The sequence below is a fragment of the Leuciscus leuciscus genome, assembly GCF_965113295.1.
Source record: "Leuciscus leuciscus genome assembly, chromosome: 12".
Classification (NCBI taxonomy): domain Eukaryota; kingdom Metazoa; phylum Chordata; class Actinopteri; order Cypriniformes; family Leuciscidae; genus Leuciscus; species Leuciscus leuciscus.
This window is the reverse complement of record NC_138736.1, coordinates 21,936,282-21,961,743: the sequence shown is the minus strand read 5'-3', so window position 1 is coordinate 21,961,743 and position 25,462 is coordinate 21,936,282. Positions and strand designations below refer to the sequence as shown.

General features: G+C 38.3%; 1 protein-coding gene and 2 long non-coding RNA genes across 7 annotated transcripts in view; 2 read left to right on the top strand and 1 right to left on the bottom strand.

Annotated features, from left to right (window-relative positions):
• The window catches only part of LOC309511499 (retinoic acid receptor beta-like), a 327,730-nt gene extending 311,417 nt beyond the window's left edge, over positions 1 to 16,313 (bottom strand). The window contains exon 1 of the mRNA XM_082186743.1: positions 15,807 to 16,313. Coding sequence (XP_082042869.1) covers positions 15,807 to 15,936 — 130 coding nt within the window. The 5' untranslated portion in view covers positions 15,937 to 16,313. The remainder of the gene's footprint in view (positions 1 to 15,806) is intronic.
• Positions 5,056 to 9,044, top strand: LOC309511560. Of its 5 annotated transcripts, none has more exons than XR_014210664.1 (8): positions 5,057 to 5,353; positions 5,465 to 5,570; positions 5,671 to 5,739; positions 5,822 to 5,894; positions 6,444 to 6,534; positions 6,627 to 6,725; positions 6,945 to 7,068; positions 8,654 to 9,044. It is a non-coding gene; the product is annotated as an uncharacterized lncRNA (long non-coding RNA). The 5 variants fall into 5 exon arrangements; XR_014210665.1 differs by having other exon boundaries at positions 5,667 to 5,739; XR_014210663.1 differs by having other exon boundaries at positions 5,056 to 5,353; positions 5,465 to 5,739.
• Positions 9,507 to 25,462, top strand: part of LOC309511627 — a 216,751-nt gene continuing 200,795 nt past the window's right edge. Inside the window, exon 1 of the long non-coding RNA XR_014210738.1 lies at positions 9,507 to 9,748. This is a non-coding gene — a long non-coding RNA (uncharacterized lncRNA). The remainder of the gene's footprint in view (positions 9,749 to 25,462) is intronic.

Below are 25,462 nucleotides of genomic sequence, written 5' to 3'. Positions count from 1 at the left end.
CGCCACAGCGCAGACCAAGTATTCAGCGCATGACAGAGATTTTTCGCCACAGCGCTTTAGTCCCGCTCAAAAAGTTTCAAAGGATGCTGGGTCTCATGGCTTCAGCATCCTCAGTGCTTCAGCTGGGTCTGCTTCGCATGCGCCCGCTGCAGTATTGGTTGAAAGCGCGCGCCGCGCAGAGCTTGGACCTCCGGTCTCGCGCGCCTCAAGGTCGATCAGAAATGCGTCGCAGCTCTGAAACCTTGGACAGTGACCGACTGGTACCGGTCAGGAGTAAGCCTGGGGACTTCCTCGAGTGTGAAGGTGGTGTCTACGGACGCCTCAACCTCGGGATGGGGAGCGCTGCTCGAGGCCAGACCGTTATTCGGCCAGTGGTCGGAACGGGAAAAGCTTCTGCATATAAACTGCCTGGAAATGATGGCAGTCGACAACGCGCTGAGGCGTTTTTTGTCCCCAGATAAAAGACACCACGTCTTGGTCCGTTCGGACAACATGTCAGTGGTGGCTTATATAAATCACCAAGGAGGTATCAGATCCAGAATCCTTCACAGGCTGACGGAACACCTCCTGGTCTGGGCTCAGCACAATCTGCGCTCGCTCAGGGCAGCGCATGTGCCCGGCCATCTGAATGTGGGACCAGACAGACTGTCCAGAAACTATCTTCCGGCAGGAGAATGGTCTTTACACCCACAGACAGTCAAACTGCTATGGAGGACATTTGGCAGAGCGAAAATAGACCTATTTGCGTCTCAAGAGAACGCTCATTGTCAGGAATTTTTCTCCAAGAGCAGGGATGCGCTGGCTCACGTGGCCCCGCTGCCCGCTCTATGCGTTTCCCCCTGTCACGCTCCTACCCCAGGTGTTAGAGCGAATCAGGGAGAGCGGATGCCCGGTGCTACTCGTCGCCCCATTTTTGGACAAACCAAGTCTGGTTTCCAGTCCTGATGCAGCTGACGAGTACCGCCCTGTGGCTGATACCGGTGAGGAGGGATCTCCTCTCGCAGGCAAACGGCTCGATCTGGCATCCTTACCCGGAGCTTTGGTCCCTACATGTGTGGGCCATCAACGGGTACCCGTTAACCTCCCAGCGGGAGTGTTAAACACGATCACACAGGCTAGAGCTCCATCTACGAGGCGGCTCTATTCCTCAAAATGGTCTGTGTTCACTAGCTGGTGTACAGCGAGTGGCACTTCACCCTCACGCTGTGGGGTGCCGGAGGTTCTCTCCTTTTTACAAGAGCTTCTGGATAAGGGCAGAACCCCATCCACGCTCAAAGTTTATGTGGCGGCCATAGCAGCGTTCGCTGAATCACCGCTTGGCCAGTCATTAGGAAGGAACGATCTGGTCATTCGCTTCCTTAGAGGAGCTAAGAGGCTGAACCCTCCCAGACCTCCCTCAGTTCTCGTTTGGGACCTTTTCCACGGTTCTGGAAGCCATGAAAGGTGCCCCATTCGAGCCAATACAGTCAATAGACCTGAAACTCTTGTCTTTCAAAACAGTGTTTCTTCTGGCTCTCGCTTCAGTGAAGCGCATAGGGGATTTGCAAGCGCTCTCAGTGAGCGCGACGTGTATGAAGTTTGGGCCTAATGACTCGAGAGTCATACTCAAACCAAAGCACGGATATGTTCCTAAATCCCTCAATACACCGTTTAGGGCACAGGTTATCTCCCTGTAGGCCCTGCCGGTATCTGAAGAGGAAGGGGACGCAGGCTTCCTTTGCCCGGTCAGGGCGTTAAGAGCCTATGTGTCTCACTCATCTGTTTTCAGACAGACGGAGCAGCTCTTTGTTTTGTTCAGCGGACGTTCTAAGGGACTAGCTGCATCAAAACAGAGTCTATCCAGATGGATAGTTGATGCTATAGCGCTAGCTTACACATCCAAGGGCCTGCAATGCCCGATAGGTGTCAAAGCGCACACCACAAGAGGCATGGCCTCGTCGTGGGCTTGGTCCAGTGGGATTGCCTTGCAAGATATCTGTATGGCGGCAGGCTGAGCCTCCCCGTCTACATTTATAAGGTTTTATAACCTCGAGGTTCCCGCTTTACAAGCTAGGTTGCTCTCGGTTTTATTTTTCAATATTGCCCGCCCGATGCTATCGGCTCAGGATGCTGAAACTGCAAGAGCGTCGATCACTGATCGTCTGTATACTTCTGTGGGCAGTGCGTAAGTCCCCCATATTTATCAGTCCAGGCCGAGCTCGCCCTGGCTGTGTGGAACACTTGATATAATATGCTCTTATCAGAGCTCTATATTACAGGAATGATGCTATTCTAGCCCCTCTTCCCGGATTCTCTGTGAGTCCCTTGTGATTAGGCACTGTATGAGCCCCGGGCACCTGCCCTTGGGACTTTAGTGTTATGTCTCAAGCACGCACGGCGTTTTACACTGTGTTCCCCTAGCGTAAGATACTTACACAAGTACGAGAGAACCTCTCGTAAGAGAACGTACTCGGTTACTAACGTAACCTCGGTTCTCTCTAGAAGAGGGAACGAGTACTTGCGTATCTTGCCGTGCATGCGTCACGTTCTGATTCGCTTCAGCGATGAAAAAAACTGACCAAACCAGCCTCTCTGGGCTGTATTTATAGCCCTAGCCCGACCCGCTTTCGGCGGGACATGACGTAATGGGCGCGAAGCACCCTCATTGGTTCTGACGTCATGAGGGGCCTCTATCGATAGGCTGGTGCAGTTGCGGTCACGATCTGATTCCAAAATGATTCTTAATCTACTTTTTTTCTTATTAATTTTAGTTTACGTTTATTAATTTTAATTATTAAATTAACTTTACTGACTTGAAAATCTTAAGATCTTTCTATTTAATTTAATTTAATTACATACGTAATTATAAGCACTTTTAAAAATAATTACAAATTAAAAACTGTAAAACAATTGTATGTTAAGAATTTTAAATATATAAACTATTATATGCTTCAAAACATAAAAGCAAGAAGTAAATAATAAAGAAGAACAAATACAACATTTTATTAAAGATTATTAAAGAATTACAAGCAATAAACAAAGAGTGCTTTCAGTATTTAAGAGTATCTGATCATTTTTCATTCAAGAGCTGTAAGGGATTTTTCTCTCAGCTTAACTGTTGTTTGATTATTACTGATGACATCATAGACAGCAGGAGATCTAATTAGCTGCATTCACACTAATGAACAAATATATTTTGAAATATAAGACGTGGTTTGTCCTGTCTGTTTAATACCTTAAGACATCACTGACTGTATTTACATTCATTTCACGTCATAAAAGCATTTTGAGATGTAAGGACATTTAACCAGCACAGCCGCATGTGCGAGCGCTCTTCACAAAGTGCACGTTATCATTTGAAATTGAAAGCAGCCTTCTGTCAGTGAATTTCTTTTTTTTTATATATATAAGCCATCGCGCAGCTGCGGTTAATATTCTGAAATTCTCAAAATCGATCCAGAATCGTGGGATAGAGAATCGCGATGCATCGATTTTTTCTCCCACCCCTACTTAATAGGTACAATGAAGTATTTACAAGATATCTCTAGTCCACAATCATAAGGCATAAAACATCCTGCACACAACTACATGAATGTAGTGCTACACATCTATCCATCTTAAATCTAAACTCCACAAATGCCTTTTGGCTCAGCCATGACTCAAACCTGGGATCTTCCTGCTGTGAGACAACCCACTGAGCCACCATGCCACCTTACGGCAGCACATTTATGACTAAATCATAATTGTAACACTATAGGCATTCTTCCATTATAACTCTGGGTCATTACACCAGAGAGAAGGAGAAAGATGATATCTGTAGAATATAAAAAACAATTCTTACATTTAACTCATTGCTGTTTATTTTGGGGTAGCGATGAGAGGTTCAGGACACCTGCGGACACATGAGGCACATAAAGGCATTTCCATTTACTCTTTCTGCATTCACCACATGAGGTGTATAGGAACCTTTCTCCATTTTCTGGGTGATTAAATCTCATCTAAGTGGCCAGGCGACTTCCCGCATGCTAACATACACAGAGCAGCCAATAGATGATAAAAGGACAATGACAGACAGGCCAAAAAGAGGTTGGCAAAAATGGTGAGCTGTGCTGTTAAAGAAAGTCTCATGGTTTGTCTCACTGAACTCCTACCCTCTGGCTGAACCCACTGCAGGGTCAAACAGGAAACTCTTACACCCATTCCAGGCCATTCACTCAGGAAAACAAACTAGAAACAGCACTGCTGATGCACACAGTCAACCCAGGTTGCCACAGAAAGAGAGAGAATGGGAATGAAAATAACAATTCTGAAGGAATGTGTACAGGATTCCTATTGGAACTTCTACCGACCAATCCTAAAGGGAATCTCAAAATGATCCAAATGGCAATTACAGCATAATACAAAACAAAAATGTATCTTTCATATAGTTCCTGGAAGGATTTCTGGTACCATACTGGTAACACTTTATAATAACGTTCAGTTGTAAGTCATTTATAAGTGGTTAGTTAATGATGAACTAATCGTTTACAAAACATTCATAAATGATTAGCAAGTGATATACTAACATTTTATGTATGTTTTGTAAATTCTCTTACAAGTCATTTACAAGTGATTAGTAAATGATTAACTAATTATTTATGAAACATGACTATGCATTCATAAATTATTAATAAGTGATATGTTAATAATTGTATGTATGTTTTGTAGATTCAGTTATAAGTCATTTGCAATTGATTAGTTAATGATTAACTAATCATTTACAAAACATGAATATGCGTTTCATAAATGTTTAATAATTTTTTTAAATTTTTTTGTATGTATGTAGCAATTAGAGGGTGCAGAAAGTGTTGTAAATGCCTTGCATACACGTACAGATCATTTGTAACAGGTAGGTAACAGTGTTCAACACAGTGATGTGTAAACGCATGAATAAATCATTTATTCGTAGATTACCACTTCAAGAATCAATAAGGCATAAGATCAACGAATCTTATCTATGAATGATGTGTAACACATGTACAAGTGATGAATAGTTTACACTTTAGATTAGGGGATGCAGAAAGGGTTGTAAATGATTTATTCATGAGTTTACACACACTGTAACGGATTTCTGTAATTTGAACAGTATTTTACTGTAATATGTACAGTAAGATACTGTAAAATATGTATACAGTATGTTACTGTAAACAGCAAAGGATTATGGGAAAATATAGGGTCACTACTGTAATTCTTCACTACTGTAAATCAATTTACAGTAGTGAACTTGCCCGCGAAAAACTGACCAATGGCAAGAGGGATTTCTTTTCAAGTGTTTTTTTGAGGGGTGAAGTGGCAGTTAATGCACGGACAAAAGATCATGTAACTCACCAAAAAGGTTAGTATATAATTTCTATTTTATGTAAAATAAACATTTTCAAATGTTTTTACTTATGTTAACAGCAAACTAACATGATGTATCGTTTTGTTTTCGTCTGAATGGTTTTAGTGTCTTTTTTTCCTGACTGTCGTCAGAATGTTTTTTTTGGTGCCTTTATTACTGTCTTTTTTCCTGACTGTCGGCCGGGTCGCTGTCACGGTGATAATATTAACTGGTGAGTAAGTTAAGTTCACCTATATTAGCCGAAATATTCTTTAGTTAAAACTATAAAAAATAATGGTTGTGTGTTCCTCTGCCTCTTTAACGCAAGTTAGCTCATCAGGCGGGCGGAGTTGACGGTAACGTTAACCGAGCTAACAGCGAACTCAACGTGAAATACTGAGGTAAAGTGAGATAGACGAAACCCTTGTTAAAGTGCGGGTTTTAAACAATATTTTCACGTAGGCCTATATGATTTATTTTCAGGTTTGTGATCTGGATAATGCCATCTGCAACGATGGAGTGTGTTGGAGCCTTTTCATTGTGATAACATCAACTGGTATGTAACGTTATGGTCACCTTCACCTAAATTAGCCGAAGTAAACTTATTAAACAGAGAAGCATAATAACTTTGGTATGTTCTGTCTCCTCTTTCACAACTTTTTGGCAGATGTACAGCGTAAATACTGAGTAAAACTTAGTTAAAGGGATAACGTAGTACACCTTAAACAGAAAATTATGTATGTCATCATTTACTCGCCCACAACGTGTTCTAAACTTGCATGAAGTTCTTTCGTCTGAACATTTATGTAAAATAAGATATTATTAAGATATAAAATAAGATATTTTGAATAATGTTGGTAAATAGTGGCTGGTCCGCATGGACTTCTATAATAGAAAAAATACTTTGGATGTCAATGGGGACCAGTAACTGTTTGGTTGCTCATGTTCTTTAAAATATCTTCTTTTGTATACAGCACATTAAATAATTTAATGGAAGTTATGAACAAGTTGAGGGTGAGTAAATGGTGACAGAATTTACAATTTTGAGTAAACTAACCCTTTATCCAACACCATTGTTAATTTCATCTTTTGTTTTATTTTCAAGTTTGTGGTCTGAATTATGTCGTCTGAAATGTCGGAGGTGTATTTTGGAGTCTTTTTTGTGATTGCCTTCGTAATGGTGATAACATCTACAGGTGAGTAAGATGACATCAACTAAATTAGCTGAAGTATGCATTAGTTAAGCAGGCAAACATGTTCTTTTCTGTTCTTTATTTTGAATTTGCAGCGGCCATTCCCTCCGGACTGTACATCACTGCTGACGCTCTCCACTAATACACAGAACGGGTTGACGTTGGAGGAGGAAGAGGAGAAGGAGGAGGAAAGGGTTAGCAATATACCATTATCAATATAGCAAAGTTTTGCTAACTAATATTTTTAATGTTGTTTAATTGATTAAAAACTATAAACACCATACAACATTATATCTTACCTCATCTTCACCCCACATGTTATTGTTGTTAGTAATAAGTTCTGTTATTGTATTTTAGTTTTTTTTTCTGTAAACTATAACACTAAAAGGCTGCTGTGACTTTATCTGTTTCAGGAGAGTCTGTTCTCAAAGCAAAAACATGGATGCTGACAATGAAGGGCAGAATCATCATCCAGTTACAACTGCTAACAGACGACTCTTCAGCATTAGCTGTCTATTTTGTCGAATGCAGAATCAGGTAAACCAATATATATATATATATATATATATTTTTTTTTTTTTACATTACATTACATTTACATGCATGCATTTGGAAGTCACTTTTATCCAAAGCAACTTACATTGTATTAAGTTTAATTTAAATTATCCATTCCCTGGAAATCTAAGCTACAGGAATATTGAAAAAGAATGAAGCTTTAATGATTTTAATGTAATGTATTATGGGGTAATACCATCCCTGTAGGTTAGGGGTGGAAATTGGCAAAAATTTGATGATTCGATAGTATTGCGATATTTGGGCCACAATTCAATATTATTGCGCTTCCTAACATTGCGATACAGCAAGTATTGCGATTCGATTCTGCGATATATTGCGATTCATGTCCCCCATATTATTCAAAGACATTACAAAAAATAAGACTGCTCAACTCACTACAAATGTCACATTAAATCTGTGAACATCTTCTACACATTTACTGGAGGCTAGTGCAAAAACTTTGTCCTTGAACATTCAGGACACAGGACCTTATTACAGAACGTAATTATATGAACGCGTCACCACCGCATTAGCACCAAAAACATGGAGATTTTATTTTAGAGAATAATTACACAACCTATTCGATATACTATAATTCTATAATTAAATAAACTAATCGAATATCCAAAAATTGTGACTCATCCCTGCATTTAATACCTTGTTTTTTTCCCAAAATCTTCACTTACGTCTCGATTTTCGAAGGGGATTATAAACGTTTCTTCCTTGGTTCGCTTTTATTTAGGCCTATTACATTCACATTCTTTACTGTGGTAAAGTAGAAAAACGTTGTAGGACAGATAGCCTACATTTTTACTTGCACGTCAGATTCATTTCAACACAGGTTTTGCTTGTTATTAGACATGTACGGCGCGTCAAGTTTATTTGATTTTTAGTTTCGCTCTCTTTGGCAGCGCAATTTCAAACATAGCTTAAATGTCTTGCCCTTGTGGAAGATTAAATTCACTTTTCATACCTTTTACAACAAGTAGAAAACATGAAGATATCAGAAAATAGATCGATGGTCTCTTTCCTCCTCGTGTCATCCCTCTCAAAGCACAGAGCGGTATGGCTTCATGTGGAATCACGTGTCTTTGTGTGGAAGTATTAAACGAAAGTTTTTTTTTTTTTTATATAGATTTAACTTTTCTATTATGTAAGTTTCTAATATTTACTGATATGTATTTGAATGCTTTACAGGCTTTGTGTTGCTTCTTTGACGGAATTGCTCAAATAAAGACTTTTTTGCTCGAATAAACTACATTTTTTTATTTCAATTTTCATAATAACCCCCCAACTACTGCAGGTAAAAAAAACTGCCACCGTCACAGCCTTATAACCTATATTGGAATACTTTGCACTACTGTATCAATATAATTGCGTGCGCAAAATATCGCGACACTGAACAGAATCGATTTTTCCCCCACCACTACTGTAGGTGGATTCAGAATCAGATGTAGTGTTTTTATTAACGCCAAAGTACATGCAGCATCAAGTTTGAGGGTTAGGGAAAATTCTGCCAACACCGGTCTGAAAAAATTATATATTTTTTCCCTGCTTGTGTTTGCAGGTTCATTCTGAGAGTCAACCCTGATGGCACCAAACACCAAAGGCACAGATCAGATGGAAATCTGGAAAGGTCCAAAGAAAAGCATCAGCCTGAAACCCTCAGTGTTTCTCATCAGAGAGGTTGTCAACTTTGACTGGCAAAATTACTGAAATGTAACAACACAACACTGACTTTGACTGTATTTTATTGTTTTAAGGCCTGTTTTGCTTTTCAGTGTGTGTACGTTTTTGCCATGCTACAGATATAAATGGTCACCAGGAGATTAATTCTATGGACTTTGGAGATGTTGCCTTTTTTTTTCTTCAGCTAGTGGCTCCTAAAGGTCAAGATTTGTAATTTGTACTTCTAAAACAAAATGTTCAACGATTAAAAAGAATATTATAAGGACAAATGTTTGTGAGTTATTGTGATTTTTTGGGGGGTGGGGTAAACATAAATTAAAAAAAGATAATTTAAATGAAAAACAAAAACAAAAAACAATACTAATACTGTAAATGAAAATACGGTAATAATACTGTAAATGCAAGTACAGTAAATGATACAGTATACAGTAAGTGAAAATACAGTAATAATACTGTAAATGCAATTACAGTAAATGGTACAGTATACTGTAAGTGAAAATACAGTAATAATACTGTAAAACATTTTACAGTAACTTACTGGCATCCAGCTGCCAGTAAGTTACTGTAAAATTTACAGCAACCTCTTTACAGTGCATCTATAGCAGGTGTTGAACACTGTAGTGTGTACTGCACTGTAAGTGCTGACTGGTGAGGGTATAGACAGCTGTCTTCTCTGAAACACATGGAGTCTTTAACCACTGTGCACCCGATGTGAGCAAAACATTAAAAAAAATGTAACAATTTATTAAACATTTATGAAACGCATAGTCATGTTTTGTAAATTATTAGTTCATTATTAACTAATCAAATGTAAATGACTTATAACTGAATCTACAAAACATACATAAAATAATGAACATATCACTTATTAATCATTTATGAATGCATAGTCATGTTTTGTAAATGATTAATTCATCATTAACTAACCACTTATAAATGACTTACAACTGAACGTTATTATAAAGTGTTACCAGTGATGAAATTAGAGCTTTTACATTTTAGAAATATATTGGACATGAAACTGAAACACCCAATAGTGTTTGGCTACAGACTTGCACTCGCAGACTTGCATTCGCAGACTTGCAATCTCAGTATCCATCACTTCCTCTGCAAGTGACGTCAGTAGCAATTGTGCCTGCGACATCACCCATGGATCATGTCCAATTCGGAATTACTTCCAAAAGAGTTCAAGAATCATTGCAGTATGTATATATTTCGCCAACAACAATTCACTAGTTCACACTTACATATAATTAGATGGAGTAAAAGTTATAAATATTTGTCACTTACAATAACAACAATAATTGTTGTTTCATGTCAGTCATGTTTCCTGTCTTGTCATGTGATTCCCTGGCCCTCATGTGATCCTGTCATGTGCTCTGTGCTGTCATGTTGTCATTGGTTCATTGTGCACAGATGTGTATTGTTCAGTCATTAGTCTTGTGTGTATTTAAGCCCTCATGTTTGCAATGTGTCCTTGTCAAGTATTGTTTCCCTGTAACCTCTGTTCCCTGTTGGTAAGGCTATGTCCTTGTATTGAGTTTTATGCCATGCCTTTGTTTTATGTTTGATCTTGTTTTGAATAAATAGTGCACTTGGGTACTTCAAACTTGCTATCAGTGGAACTTGATTACAGAGTGTTGGCTCTGGCTGTGGTGTGTAATGCGGGATTGTGGAGCCCATCATCTACAATTCCCACAGTAAATGAAGAACCGCTCAGTAAATGTGCAAAGTCAAGGTACTGAGTCAAAGTTCAGTGTGCGGTATTGTCCGTCTTTAGATAAACCAAGTGCTCATTTAATCCAGCTCGAAAAATGTCTTTGAGTGCAGTGTCATTAAAGCCCACCTGGTGGCAAAGTGCACAAAACTCCTCAACATAGTTCTCAATGGCCTGGTCGCCTTGGCAGAGGCGCAAGAGACAAACTGCTGGGTTCATGGGTGGTCAAGTATTCTGTAATCAAGTTCCATTGATGACAAGTTGGAAGAACCCAAGTGCAGTAATTATTCAAAACAAGATTAAACATAAAACAAAGGCATGGCATGAAACTCAAAACAAGGACATGGCCTTACCAACAGAGGTTACAGGGAAATAATACTTGAAAAGGACACATGGCAAACATGAGGGTTTAAATACACACAAGACTAATGATTGAACAGGACACACCTGTGCACAATGAACCAATGACAACATGACAGCACAGAACACATGGCAGGATCACATGAGGGCCAGGGAATCTACCAAGAGCAGCACAAATTAGCGTCTGGTTTAAGACATGCTTTTTTGGGGCGGTAAATAATGGCACAAATACCATTAAACTGACTAGCACAAACCTTAGTAAATCACCTTGTCTGATTCATTCAAATACTTTCCTCCCATAAATTTTGTGTCTAAAAGGGAAACTCCTACAAATGTATAGGCAATAAGGTCAGGCGCAAAAACAACTATGTCCACGCCTTTTCAGCGATAATTTTTCACTGCGTGTCATTAGTAAATCCTGGCAGTAGTTTTTTAACGCCAAAAGAGGGTTTCCGCTGGCACAAGCTTGGGGACATTTTATTTAATATTCAACAATATTTTTGATCTGCCTGCATTGACACCATTGTATGAAAAATGAACTAAGCTGACGATGACATCACTGTTTTCTCCAGAGCGGCTGTATAAATTAACTAAATTAATAACTTTTTTACAACAAAAATGAACCACCACTGAACTTACTTAAGCTGGACTGTGACGCTATTTTCTTCTAGAAACAAACTTTGTTGCATTATTTTCCTGTTATCTCTATAAAGCTGCTTTAAAACAATCTGTATTATAAAAAGCGCTATATAAATAAAGGTGACTTGACTTCACTTGACAAGCTGATGGCCCTATCAGTTTACAGGCAGAAGACAATTAAGGTCAGTTACAAAAACTTTGGACAGTAAAGATACCTTCCTACTGACTCCTGATAGTCCTGCTACAGGGAGGCATGAGGAGTGCAGATGTGGCCAGAGCAATAAACTGAAATGTCCGCAATGTAAGATGCCTAAAACAGTGCTACAACACACACTACAGGCTATGACTGATAATTATAATCCACATCCAGTCAGTACTGCTCATACATAGAGATGCAACTGTTTCCAAGAGCTTCTAAAAAATCCTGTGTGTGAACAATGCTAGATTATTAGATGGCATTAAATCTATATATAAAAAAGCACTTAAAAGTAGCAGTATTTTTGTATTTTAGAAAATAGAATTTAAATAATTAACTTGACCAAGAACTTAAGTCTAAAATCTAAATTTTTGTTATTGTGAAATGACAAGAAGGCTAAAAAAGATTTTAGGGCTTTATTCAAATTAACTCATTAACTTTCAGTGCAGTATGATAAATAGTAATAGCAAGTCCAACCATCAACTACATATTACATGCAGCTTCATCCCATTTCTAAGTTGTTTTAGAGCTTTTTTATTCCCACCGTTCAGCCGTCACATCACAGACCCACAAAATTAGCTTGCTGTGCACACTGTGCGTATGGCCTTTCAAGTTTGCCTGTGAAGCACTAAAGAGGGAGAAAGACAGAGAGCAAGCAAGCAATGGTTGTAATTAGCACATATCACGCTAGCATAATGGAGGGAGCTGTATAAATATCTTGCTTTAATCTCCAAACTCCTCTTATGATGTTTTCACATGCTGAGGCTAAAGGGTTCAAACATAGCTAAGAGCTCTGATGACAGACTAGTGGTGTGGGAATACTGTTGTTTTGAGCCCAACACAAATTTGGTGTGTTGAACTGCTTAAATTAGATAAATAAAATAGTCGATATATGTGACAGGCTTCTCAAATCTGGTTGACTTTATAAAACAGATATTCCAGATGCTGATACAATGGTCAATGCAGCATTCCAGCAATGCTAAAATACACAATACTGTAAAAAGTGACTGACAAGTGGTCAATAAATGTATATGATGACACTACTAGGCCAATATTTGCCAATTTTTAGTTTTACCACAAACCTCGTTGGCTTATCCTCTCATGTCCTACAAAAAAAAATAAAAGCATAAAAAGCAATAAAACTTTTATTTACTTTTTTATTTACTTGCTGGTACAAAGTAAAAAAAAAAAAAAGAAAAAAAGCTCAGAGACATAATTGTTCTAATAGTATTAGTCTATATCACATTAGATCACCCACTGTCTAGTTATAAGTCGACCATTGAAAAAAAAATATATATATATATATATATATCAGTAACAGCTACTACTAGTAACAGCTATGACATGAAACACCTGTTCACAAGTTATACTGTGTGCACAGTATATCACTACTTAACACTGATAGAGACCAACTAATAATCAGGGACTATATCTTCAAGATTAAGGATGCCATTTTATGAATTAACTTAAAAATATATTAAATCTAATACTAATGTTATTACTATACCGTATTGCTTGAATAATACACCAAAAAAACATGAATTCAATCAAAATGAATTTTGGCAATCTCTTAGTTTTTATTTTTATCAATTAGTATTATTTCAAACACAGCCAACAAGATTCTCCACTAGATCTTTGTGCAGTTGACTGCAGACTGCAGAATTCTACCTTATTTTAGGAATGGAGTATAATGTAGCTAGAGAGCTCTATTGTTTTCTATTTCTCATCATTGCAAAACATGATCAGAGAGGGGAGCTGTTTTTAGCAAGCTCACATTTTCCATGTCCCTTATTAATATGGTAAAGTGTTCCATTACTCAAAATATGTCAATTAAAATACTCAGCTGACCCTGTTGAAAGGCTTTTCAGTTCAAGCAGAATTAAATGGAATCTTTTTTGAACATAAATGAAAAAATTAAAAAGAATAATAATACAAATAATAATTATATATGTATAATTAAATTATATATATATAATTAAATTATATATATATATATATATATATATATATATATATATATATATATATATATATATATATATATATATATATATAATTTAGGAGCACATTCCTAAACCATATATATATATATATATTTTTTGTTATTTTTTTACTATAAAAAGTATAAAATAAAGAACAAAGGAGCAAATTCATCCTACATCCTGAATGTAAATTCATTGCACCACAGATGAACACAAGCTGATTTATCAGAGCAAATGTAATACACTAATGACGACCATTTTCTAATTCTATGAGATGCAAAAAAAGGTTGAGTGAATACTAAAGAATCTGTTGGCCCATAGAAAATTATTAAATTACTCATAGCTGCTCAACCAAATGACACACTACATAAGATATGATTTGTGAAAATTCTTTTACATGATCCTGTAGTACAGATTTTGTTTTATTTAAATACAGTTGCATTTTTAAACTTTGGTGAGATCAAGCAGGTCTGGGGAAAGTTCAAGATAGAGCTCATATAGAGAAGATATTCAGTCACATTGAGTGAATGGGTTGTGGTAATCGCTTCAGTACAGCACGAACGCGGGCATCTCAGGGAGCTTGAGTGGGCTGTTGACACTGTCAGACGGCTGCCGTCTGATCAGTGCCACTTTGCTTTGATTTGTGTCCACTGAGCAAACATGGATGGGGAAATGACAGTGAACATGCACTCAGTGCTATCTTCGTGAGGGTCATTAGGACGTAAAAATAAATAATGCTTTTGACGGTAAAGGACCAAACAGACATTTGGATGACTTGCGTGGAGGACATGCTTTCACAACAAATGAGCACTCAAGCAAACTCATATATATATATATATATATATATATATATATATATATATATATATATATATATATATATATATATATTTATGTTATGAAGTTAGCAATGTTTAAAAGTTGTTTTTGTGTATATCTGTCTGTCTGAGTGTGGGTTGGAGCCAGTGGGTGTCAAAATCATGAATGTTTACAGAGCACATTCCTAAACCATAACCTTCATAGAGGGGAAACAGCTTCCAATCCACACCATGCAGATATATAGTGTTTGGCTGTATCTAAAAATTTGGTGGCTTGTGTTTTTGGACATCATAGGCATGTTCCAGGTATTTAGATTTTGGCTACACACCAGATAATATGAGTGGAAAATATAGTATCTCAGGCTTGGCGAAAGTGAGAAGCTTTATGACATGTACATATTAGAGCATGAACATTTAATTTAATAACATTCTGCTATAGGTACCTAATATTTAATTATTAATTAGACCATAAACATTAACTGATCACTAAAATGTTTGGTAACACTTTACTAAACATTATCCATGCAACAAATACTAGTAATTATATATATATATATATATATATATATATATATATATATATATTGTAATAACAATATTAAACAATAAAACATTTTAACTACAAGCTGCACCATAAAATAATTAGATGTAAAGTACATGTTATTCATTAGTTTTATGTTACTTCAATTATATTGAATTAATTGCCAAATATATGCTACTGTATGTGCCAACATTTTAGAAATGCATTGTACTACATATAAAGTTATTGTCCAAAAAGAAAACATAGTAATACTGTGCTAATACTTGTAATAGGCTACTTTAGATGAATATGTATTGCTGTTATTAGTAATGTATGGTATAATTTTTAATTGTATCATCATTTGTATCATAGTAAACTGTTTGTCAGGTGTGTGTGTGTATAGAGCAAACCTTTCCAAAAAAGGACCAGGATTTTACCATGGTACAGTGATGTATCAGATGCCAATTTCATGGAATTTATACAATGCTATCAGATAAATACCATGTTACTGAATGATTACCATTATCATAAACCATGGTATTTATGGTTTAAAAAAAACATATTACCATGGTAAGTGATCAACATAACATAGTGTATTACCTTGGTACTCTGATATAATACAACTGAACTACCGTGGTAGATAGTCTTACCTTGGTATTTTTTGTTATGGTTAATTAATACTTTATTACAATGAATTTTTGCAAAAGGCAATACAAGGCTGATTTTTCATTAATTAAGCGTCATGCATATGAATCATTATAAAACATTGATAGTTAAAGGAATGAAAGTATAGACATACAGTGTTTGTTGCGTCGGTGTTGCCAGCTGAAGCACGCTTTGAACGCTTTCTCCTGCAACATGCATGACGAGGAACTGGACGAGTAAAACTCCAGCATGTGTCCCGATAACACATCCATACAGTCAAACATTATGCACTTTATTTCACTGAAGAATAAAAGAATAAGATAACAATCTGGTTGTCCTTCAATTTTTCACAGAAACTCCATCAAACTCTCACTATGGTTTGGTACGCGCGAATCTCTTTCTGTTTCCACACAGTCACCAGACAACAAAATAATGCGATCCATCCCGATAAATATGGTTCCGCTCGGTGTTGTGACCGGTCCCGTTCCGGTTAGCGACAGAGGTTCTCTGTAATGATAAATTATTTTATAAATATATCGCGTTTAAACACGCAATGACGGATTTCGGCTCCTGCGTGCGTGCAGCTCATTTCCTACTAGTTCATTCCGACACAATGAAAGATTGAGTTGCCTAATATATGCGAGTGAACTTTCTATGAACCCTTCCGAGGCTGCTAACCTTCAAATGACCCACACAAGTGTGACATCACACACACACACACACACACACTCACCAGCAGCAGCTCTGCAACGCAGGAGAGGCAGAGAACAGAAGCACAACTCAACACAGCATTTTGAAAGAATTATTCCTTACACATTCATATTTTCCTGAGTTACAACTTAACAGCATTGCATAAAGAGTAGGCTACAGTACAGAAAATTTGTATAGCAGCCCTTGTGGAAAAACAAGTAGCCTATACTTTAGCCAGCTTATTACAGAATAAAAAAAAAAAGAAGAAGAATTTACTTCAAAAGACTAGCCTACTTATTTCAGAAATAATATACTTTAAAATAATTTACTTAAAAAGACTATACTTATTACGGAAATAATATTTTAAAAGAATATACTTAAAGGTAGGGTAGGCAATTTTGGAGAGGCAATAGCAAGCTAGCTTTGAAAGCATGAGATCCCACCCTCCCTTCACAGCGCTTTCCAAAGTCAAAACACATGAACGCACACAGCAGAGTTTGCAAGGCATCACGAGATGAGAGATGGCATTAAATTATCTCATGTCTCAAAGCACATAACATTACAATAATAATACATATAAACAACTTACAGTGCTTTTACTTGTACCACCTGACTATTGCAGATTAATTTCACCATTGATATTGTTGACATAGAAATGCATAAATCCAGCTCTGGGTAGAACCAGGTTGCCATCTCATAATTACATGGGGTGAATACAGCATAAACTCGTTGGTTTGTTTCAATAGGAACTGTAAAAGTTGGCTGCTGTTTGTTGGCAGACCTGATTTTGCGGGACAATGCGGGACACGAGGGAGAGAACTTACTATTATTATACTAGGTGAATAAATATTGATTTTATATTAGATGTCTTTTTGCAGTGATGTTAACATGTTTTAAAATGCTAATAGGCTTTATAAAAATGTTAATGACAGCGCTGACCGGCGCTGTGAACGTCACTAATAATATAAAACTCATTTTAACAGCACGTGTCTATTCAATCTAAAAGTGAAAATAATAATCCAATCGCTAAAAAGCACATTTCCAAATAAGCACATAAATTCCGTTAGGAAAGACTAGAAAGATTAAATGCATTCTTACCGGATTCAGTGCATCTTGAATTCATATTTTTTGTCTGATCTGGCAGCTTCGAGTAGGGCCTTCTCATTCATTATGTGTCTGTAGAACTCCTGGCAGGTGTAGCTGTAGTTCACTTCACCAGGAGTTAACTTTTTATGAGGTCAACAGTTGCGCGGTTCCTTGTCTCTGTCCACGCAGCAGTCATCAGAGAAAACACCCTCTCCACGAACGCGTTGGTGACAGGAATGCTCAAAGCCAAAGATGCCAGAGCTTTTATGTTTGGGGCACGGACGTGCTTCAACAGAGCTGTCCACTTAGATGCAACAGGATTTGTTGTTGTTGCGATTTCCTTTACGTGCGGGCGGCATAAGAACACAGAATTCATCATACAACTGGTTCATGTCCAGTTTAAAGCAAATTTTTAATGCTTCAGCTGCTCCACGGAGGTCTTGGAAGCTAAATTCCCTCTTGATAGCCAGGCATGAGATGTGCTTTAGGTAGTTGCCATCAGTGAAATCAAACCACTTGTGTAGGTAAGCAAGCACTCTTTCATAGAACATAAGAAAGTCCTGCTCTATAACAGCAACCTGTGCGGTGCGAAACTGTTGTAGGAGCGTACTGGTCTCGAATCCAAAGAATCGATCCTTTTCCCTTTGCGCTAGTTTCAATTTGAGATTGGTCGTCAACTCAAAAAAGTTCACACACAGTTGTCTCGTCTCCCTCAACTTTAAGCACTGCGTCGAAAAAAAACTTTGAGGCTATTTTGCAAAAACAACGAGTATGCCTGGAGTTCACATGGCACGTCTTCTCCATCCTCACAATTTGCGAGCAATTTCCAAAGTGCTGATGGACAGCGTTCTTCTCCAAGAGATAAAAAATAGCTTTTGACAGCTGGCCAGGAGTCGTGCGGACGTTTGACAGCAGGCCACAAATTTAGCCACCATGTCGGCACATTCTAGTAAAGAGCCGTGTACTCCTCGTCCACAAACTCAAACACTTCCTTTAATTTTTCACTGTCAAACTTTTCACTGTAAATTTACAGTAAAATACTGGCAGCTGGGTTGCCAGCCACATACTGTATTTTTACAGCACTAGTACAGTAAACAGCATTTACAGTACTCCACTGTAATTACCAAATACAGTATATACCACATACTTTTACAATATTAAACTGTTGTCTACAGCAATAAATTGTATTTTTACAGGGAACACTGCTTTTATTATTACATAATTAAAATATTATACTTTAAATTTTACTTAGTAGTCACACTAGGAAAAAGAAAACAAATTTTTGGGGGTTTTAAAACATTTATTTTGGTTAGAAGCAAAGATCAGAAAATTGCCTTTTGTGAACATGTTGGCTGAATTTTTTTTTAAACATAAAATGAAATTTTAACACTTAACAACAAACAGGTAACACTTAGCACTTAATTAAAGGGATAGTTCACCCAAAAATGTTAATTAGCACATGGTTTACTCATCCTCAAGTCATCCTAGGTGTATATGACATTCTTCTTTCAGGCGAATACAATCCGAGTTATATTTTTTAAAAAATGTCCTGGCTCTTCCAAGCTTTATAATGGCAGTGAATTGCTGTTTCTGTTTTGAAGTCCATTAAAGTGCAAACGAAATCCCATTCAAAGTCTGCAAGTTTTCGCAGAAGTGAGGAAACCTTTTTTTTGCACAACTTGGCCAGTTTTCGCAGAAGTTACTTGTCCTTTCTTTGTTTTTGATCCACGTTCAGGATTGATGACAAGAAAGCGTCTAAAAGGCAAAAAAAAAAAAAAAAAAAAAAATATATATATATTATGGACTGAGTGTATATATTTTGACAGAGAGAGACAGCACAAAAGATGTGTAAATAGAAACCAGATATCGGTTTTAACAACTAGTTTGTTTGGATAAAACTGAACAACATGAAAAAAAATGCAATGTTGGATGTTGTGATCAATAACTGATATTTTGTCTGCCCTGGTTAAAATACATCAACTCAATGTGTCTGTTTAAGAGCGCACTGTCATAATAAATACTACTAACTAAACTTTTGGAAGTGGGGTTGCCAGATTTAAAGTTTTATTCTACAACTTTTGTCTCCTCATCACCCAGCTCATTAACAATATCATCCCCTCATCAGGTCCCATCAGAGTATCAGTGGAAAGGCTGCCATAGACTCTCAGTTTATATAGAGCACACATTGCCAGAATCCAGCCCAAACCTTTGTGACAGAAATAATTTAACTCAATTGCAAGCCTTGCAATGTTTATTGCATACATGACTAAATTTTTTTATTTTTTATTTTTTATTTATTAGGATCCCCATTAGCTGATGCAACAAAGTGCATCCGCTACTCTTCCTGGGGTCCACACAAAACACATAACACGAATAAAGAATAAAACGTACTACATAATCAATGCACAAATTAACATATTACAAACATACACAACCAATACACAATCATACACAAAAACAACAAATTCTCACAAAATACAAATATACACATATATATACATACACACACATATACATACACATACACATATATATACATATACATATACATACACACACACACACACATACGATAGACTCTATCTACTAATATAAGCTAACATAAAAAAAATCCTGTATCTGTTTTTTAAAACCAATATTATTTTGAGTTTTAACAATATGACCTGGAAGAGAGTTCCATTCAACCATAGCTCTATACAACACTGTACGTTGTTTTGAGTTTGTTCTGGATTTTGGAATAATATATTTACCAATGACGGCATGCCTCGTGAGATATGTATGTACATTAGAACTCAGAGTAAGTTGCCTATACAGACAGTCAGGAGTTTTCCATAAATTAATTTTATTTATAAAGCCAAGAAGTGATGCTTTTAACCTTCCATCAACCGTTAACCAAAAGAGTTTGCCGTGCATTTTGTTAACATTAGCCCTTATTGTACAGCAAAGGGCTAAACGAGCAGCTCTATTCTGAACCCTCTGTAGTTTCCCTAAATTCTTCTTTGTAGTTCCTGACCAAACCACAGAGCAATAATCTAAGTGTGATAACACTAGGGTCTGCAAAACATGTTTAGTTAAATATGGATTTAAAAACGAATAACACCTCTTAACTACAGATATATTTCTCCCCATCTTTTTCACCACTTCTTCTATATGTCTTGACCACGACAAAGTACAGTCTAAGGTTACCCCAAGAAGCTTTATTTCATGTGCCTGCTCAACAGCAACATTATTTAGTACTAAATCCAACATGGGCCTTGTTTTTAATGAACATTTAGTTCCAAATAAGATACTTTTAGTCTTGGGTATATTTAAAACAAGTTTATTATCAGTAACCCAATTAAATACCATCTGCAACTCATTGTTGAGAGCTGCAGTAATGTTTTCTAAAGCTGGTGCAGGCATATATAGTGTTACATCATCCGCATACATAGACACAGAAGCTCTTTTACAGACCAGTGGGAGATCATTCGTAAAGATAGAAAAAAGCAATGGTCCTAATGAAGACCCGTGTGGAATCCCACATGCTACAGACCTCACCTCAGAGAAACTTCCATTGAAATACACCTTCTGTGTTCTATCTGTCAAGTAGCTCTCTACCCATGCTAATGCAGATGGTGTAAAACCATAACATTTGAGTTTCCCTAGTAACAAACTATGGTCAATTATGTCAAAGGCAGCACTAAAATCTAATAATACTGCTCCGACAATATTTTGGTGATCAATATACTTTAACCAATCATCTGTCATTTGTGCAAGAGCTGTACAAGTTGTATTTCCTTCTCTATAAGCATGCTGGTATTTGCTTAACAATTCATTCATAGTGAAATAACCTTGTATCTGGTTAAATAAATTTTTTTCTAAAAGTTTACTTATAGCAGGTAACAAACTAATTGGTCGACTATTAGAGCCAGAAAAAACAGCACGAGCATTTTTCGCTAAGGGAATTACCTTTGCTTCTTTCCACACTTGTGGGCACACTTTCCTCTCAAGACTCAGATTAAAGATATTACATATGGGAGTGGCAATGTGGTCTGCTACCATCCTCAATAGCTTTCCATCCAGGTTGTCCGTACCGGGTGGCTTGTCATTATTAATAGACAATAATAGTTGTTTTACTTCTTCTCATGTCACTTCTCGAAATTTAAATGAACAGTTCTTATCATTCATTATTTCTTCTGATATACATAAATAAGTTAACTCACAGTATGATGTTGGCATTTTCTGCCTTAGTTTACAAACTTTATCAATGAAATAATCATTAAAATAATTTGCAGGTAAACGATCCTTCCACTTCAATCCATGATGGGGTCAAATTACTCTTTCTACCCATGATATTATTTAAGGTGCTCCAGAGCTTTTTTCCATCATGTTTTATACAATTAATCCTGGATTCATAATACAATTTCTTCTTCTTTCTATTCAGGTTGGTGACATAATTCCTCAATTTACAATATATTTGCCAATCATATAAGAATCCAGACTTCTTTGCCACTTGTCTTGCATTTTCTCTTTGACCCATGTATCCTTTTAATTCCTCATCAACCCAAGGAGCCCTAGCAGCTCTAACAGTCAGCCTCCTAACAGGTGCATGCTTATCCATAACTGGGGCCAGCGATTTCATAAATACATTAAGTGCAATATCTGGGTCTTTCTGTTGAATGACATCAGACCAACAGATATTTCCAACATCTTCCACATATAAATCACAGTCAAAACCCTTGTACATTCTTTTATATAAAATTTTTGGCCCCGCCTTTGGAACTTTAGTTTTCCTGGATAAGCCCACCAAATTATGATCACTAAAGCCGATCGAAATTGATACGGCTTTAGAACAGAGTTCAGCTACATTAGTATAAATATGATCTATACATGTGGATGATATAAGTCCTGTCTTATTAATACACTCCCTGGTTGGCTGGTTAATAACCTGAACCAAATTACAGGCCCCAGTTATAGTAAGAATTTTCTTTTTCAGCGAACATTTTGATGCAAGAAAATCAATGTTAAGGTCTCCCAGGACATAAATCTCCCTATTTTCATCACATGCTCGCTCAAACATTTCTCCCAAATCGTCAAGATACTGATTACCAGACCCTGGTGGCCTATAACAGCATCCCATCAACATAGGCTTTAAATGGGGTAGGTGAACTTGTAACCATAACATTTCAACGTCACATGACATTAGATCTTGTCTGATTTTAACTGGGATGTGGCTCTGAATGTACATGGCAACTCCTCCCCCATAAACATCCCTATCCCTTCTACAGATACTATATTCCTGTATCTCTACTGCAGCATCATCAAACGTATTGTCTAAATGAGTTTCAGAAATAGCTAAAATGTTAATATTATGAGATGTTAACATGTTACTTATATCTGGAATTTTGTTTCTTAAACTACAAATATTTATATGAGCTATTTTTAAACCTTTCTTGGGAAATGACTTTAATATAGTGTCTAAAAATTAACACACGTTCAGTACAAATGTATATAGTCCTATAGTCCATGTGAGTACTCACTCAAACCCACATTCTTAGCTGATCTTTCCATTTGGACCTGTCATCCTCTGGGAGGGAGAGTGAACAATAAGTCTGTCATAGCGAATGTAGGCAATGTTTCCCTTTGCTCGTTCAGCCTTCATGACCGGAACTAATTCCCTTCGCTTTATCCTTACGGCTTCAGAATAGTCCTCATTAAAGTAAATGTTCGTACCTCTCAGTTTGTTTACCCTGGTCATCACGGCTGCCTTATCTTTCCATCTTAAAAACTTGACAATTATCGATCTGTGTCGGTTTCCTGGTGTTTTAGGATCACCCATACGACGGGCTCGTTCCACCTCGATCCGTTCTTCATTCATTTCTAACTTTTCGGCTATTATGCGGCGGACTTTGTTCTCGGTTAACATGATAATGTTAAACATGACATTTACCAGACTAAAATGCATGTTTGCACCCAAAAAAGAAAATGTTGTCATTATTACTCTCCCTCAAGACTTTCGTTCATCTTCGGAACACAAATGAAGACATTTTTTATGAAATCTGAGAGGTTTCTGTCCCTCCATTGACAGCAACGTCATTGCAACTGTCAAAGCCCAGAAATATAGAATTCTGTAAAAGATACAGCCTAATACTGTATTTTGGAAATACAGTACAATTCTGTAAGAAATTCGCTGTAAATTTACAGTAAAGGGTTACAGTGTTGCACACGTTTAGCTGAAGATGGAAAGTGTTTGTAAACTTTTGTGACTATGTTCTCAATGTCAATTCTCAGCTTATCGCCTGCATGCCTCCCACAGTTGTGCAGAATATGGCCCACGCAGTTGGCCTTGATAATTGATGCATTCTTGTCCGTCAGTTTTTTATACACAGAGTTATGCACACCATAATTGATGCTGGCGTTATCAGCCGAGTATGCAGAGATCCGTTCTAACCTCGGGTTTCTCTCCTCAAGCCTTGAAACGACCTGGTTGAAAATCGCATCAGAGTTTTCGTTGCAATCATCATAAAAGTCCAACAGTTTGTTCTGCACTCCTAGGTCGGGTGTGTAATATCTTAATGCTAACGGGAATAACTTGGTTGTTCCCTTTCAGTCGAGAACGTCAGACGTAGTCGACGTCGACTGAATGGGATCACGCTAGGGTCACAATGGTTGTTTCACGCGTTTGTATTATATATGTGTATATAATGTATGTGTATATATGCAGCACGTTGAAGCAGCTTTTTGTGGATAGTTTATGTTCTCATTGCGAGGATATGACTATCGCGATGTTGTGATCGAGACTCACCTTCATGCATGAAGTTGGAGTCCCCATTACCACGCCCCGCTACTGCGCCGTGTGGGATGGGTGATCAGAGGATCATAGTGAGGCTTCCCCGCCCGGTTACCAATCCCTGTGGGCCCCTCACTCCTCTATCACATCGCAGCCGGTGGACCCCTGTTGAGCGTGCTGGTTCCTCTGTAATGGACCGACCAGCCGTTTTCAGTCTCGGTTAGGTGATTGGTATCTCGGGACGGGCCGCGCTGGTTCTCAGCTTGCCGCCCCAGTGCCTTTCCTTACGAAATGCATGGAGAGCTTACCAGGTTGTAGACGGCACCTTTCTTTGCCAGAAACTGCCTGAATAAGCTTTTCCCCCCTCACTACCCTTGACGGAGGAGCGGTGAAGGGTTGCGAGGCTGTCCCTCCAATGGAGCGGTCTGGCGCGACACAGGTGCACCTGTGTCCGGTGGCCACTGCTTTTTTGATGCAGCCCCTCATCTCCCCCTAAGGCCTGTGAGTTCTCGCCCGTTCCAACGTGCAGAGCTTACAAAGCCTGTGGGTAAGCCGCCTCCTCTTTGCATGCCATGGCGCTGCTTCAGGTCTATCTGGCCAGGGCACTCATGGACATGCACGAGGGTAGTCCAGACCGTGCACTCATAGGTGAGCTCCGCACCGCATCTGACCTCGCCCTCCGGGGCACGAGTGTCGTGGCGTACGTTATCGGTCTGGCGATGTCCACGTTAGTGGTCCAGGAACGCCATCGTTGGCTCAGCATGGTTGTATGGCAGATGCGCACAAGGTTCGGTTCCTGGTCTCCCAATTTCCCAGGTTGGGCTGCTCGGCGATGCGGCGGAGAACTGCAGCCAGCAGTTTCTGCCGCCTAAGCGCAGACGGAGGCCATCCGGCACATCCTGCCACGGCGGCCCGCTGCTGCCACCCTGGCGCCGGTGGCAGTTCCTCCGCCTGCTCGTCGCCGAGGGTGTTCCCCTGCCGCCGCTCTGCTGGGCCTCCGCAGCAGCCTCCAGCCAGGCCTCAGCATAGAGTCGGCCGCAGTACGGACGCCCAGCCCGCTCTAGGTGCTGGCAAGCCAGGTGGCAAGCGACAGCAAAAGCGTTACTGAGCGGGCCGCTCAGGGATGGAGGAGGGTGCTTTGGAGTTGGTCATCCACTCCCTCCCCCCGGTTGAGGGCCGGGTGTGGTCTTTGTGTGTGTGTCTGTTCCACCGCTGGCTCCCAAAACGGAGCAGGCGGTACCCACACTTCAAAGAAGAGTAAATTC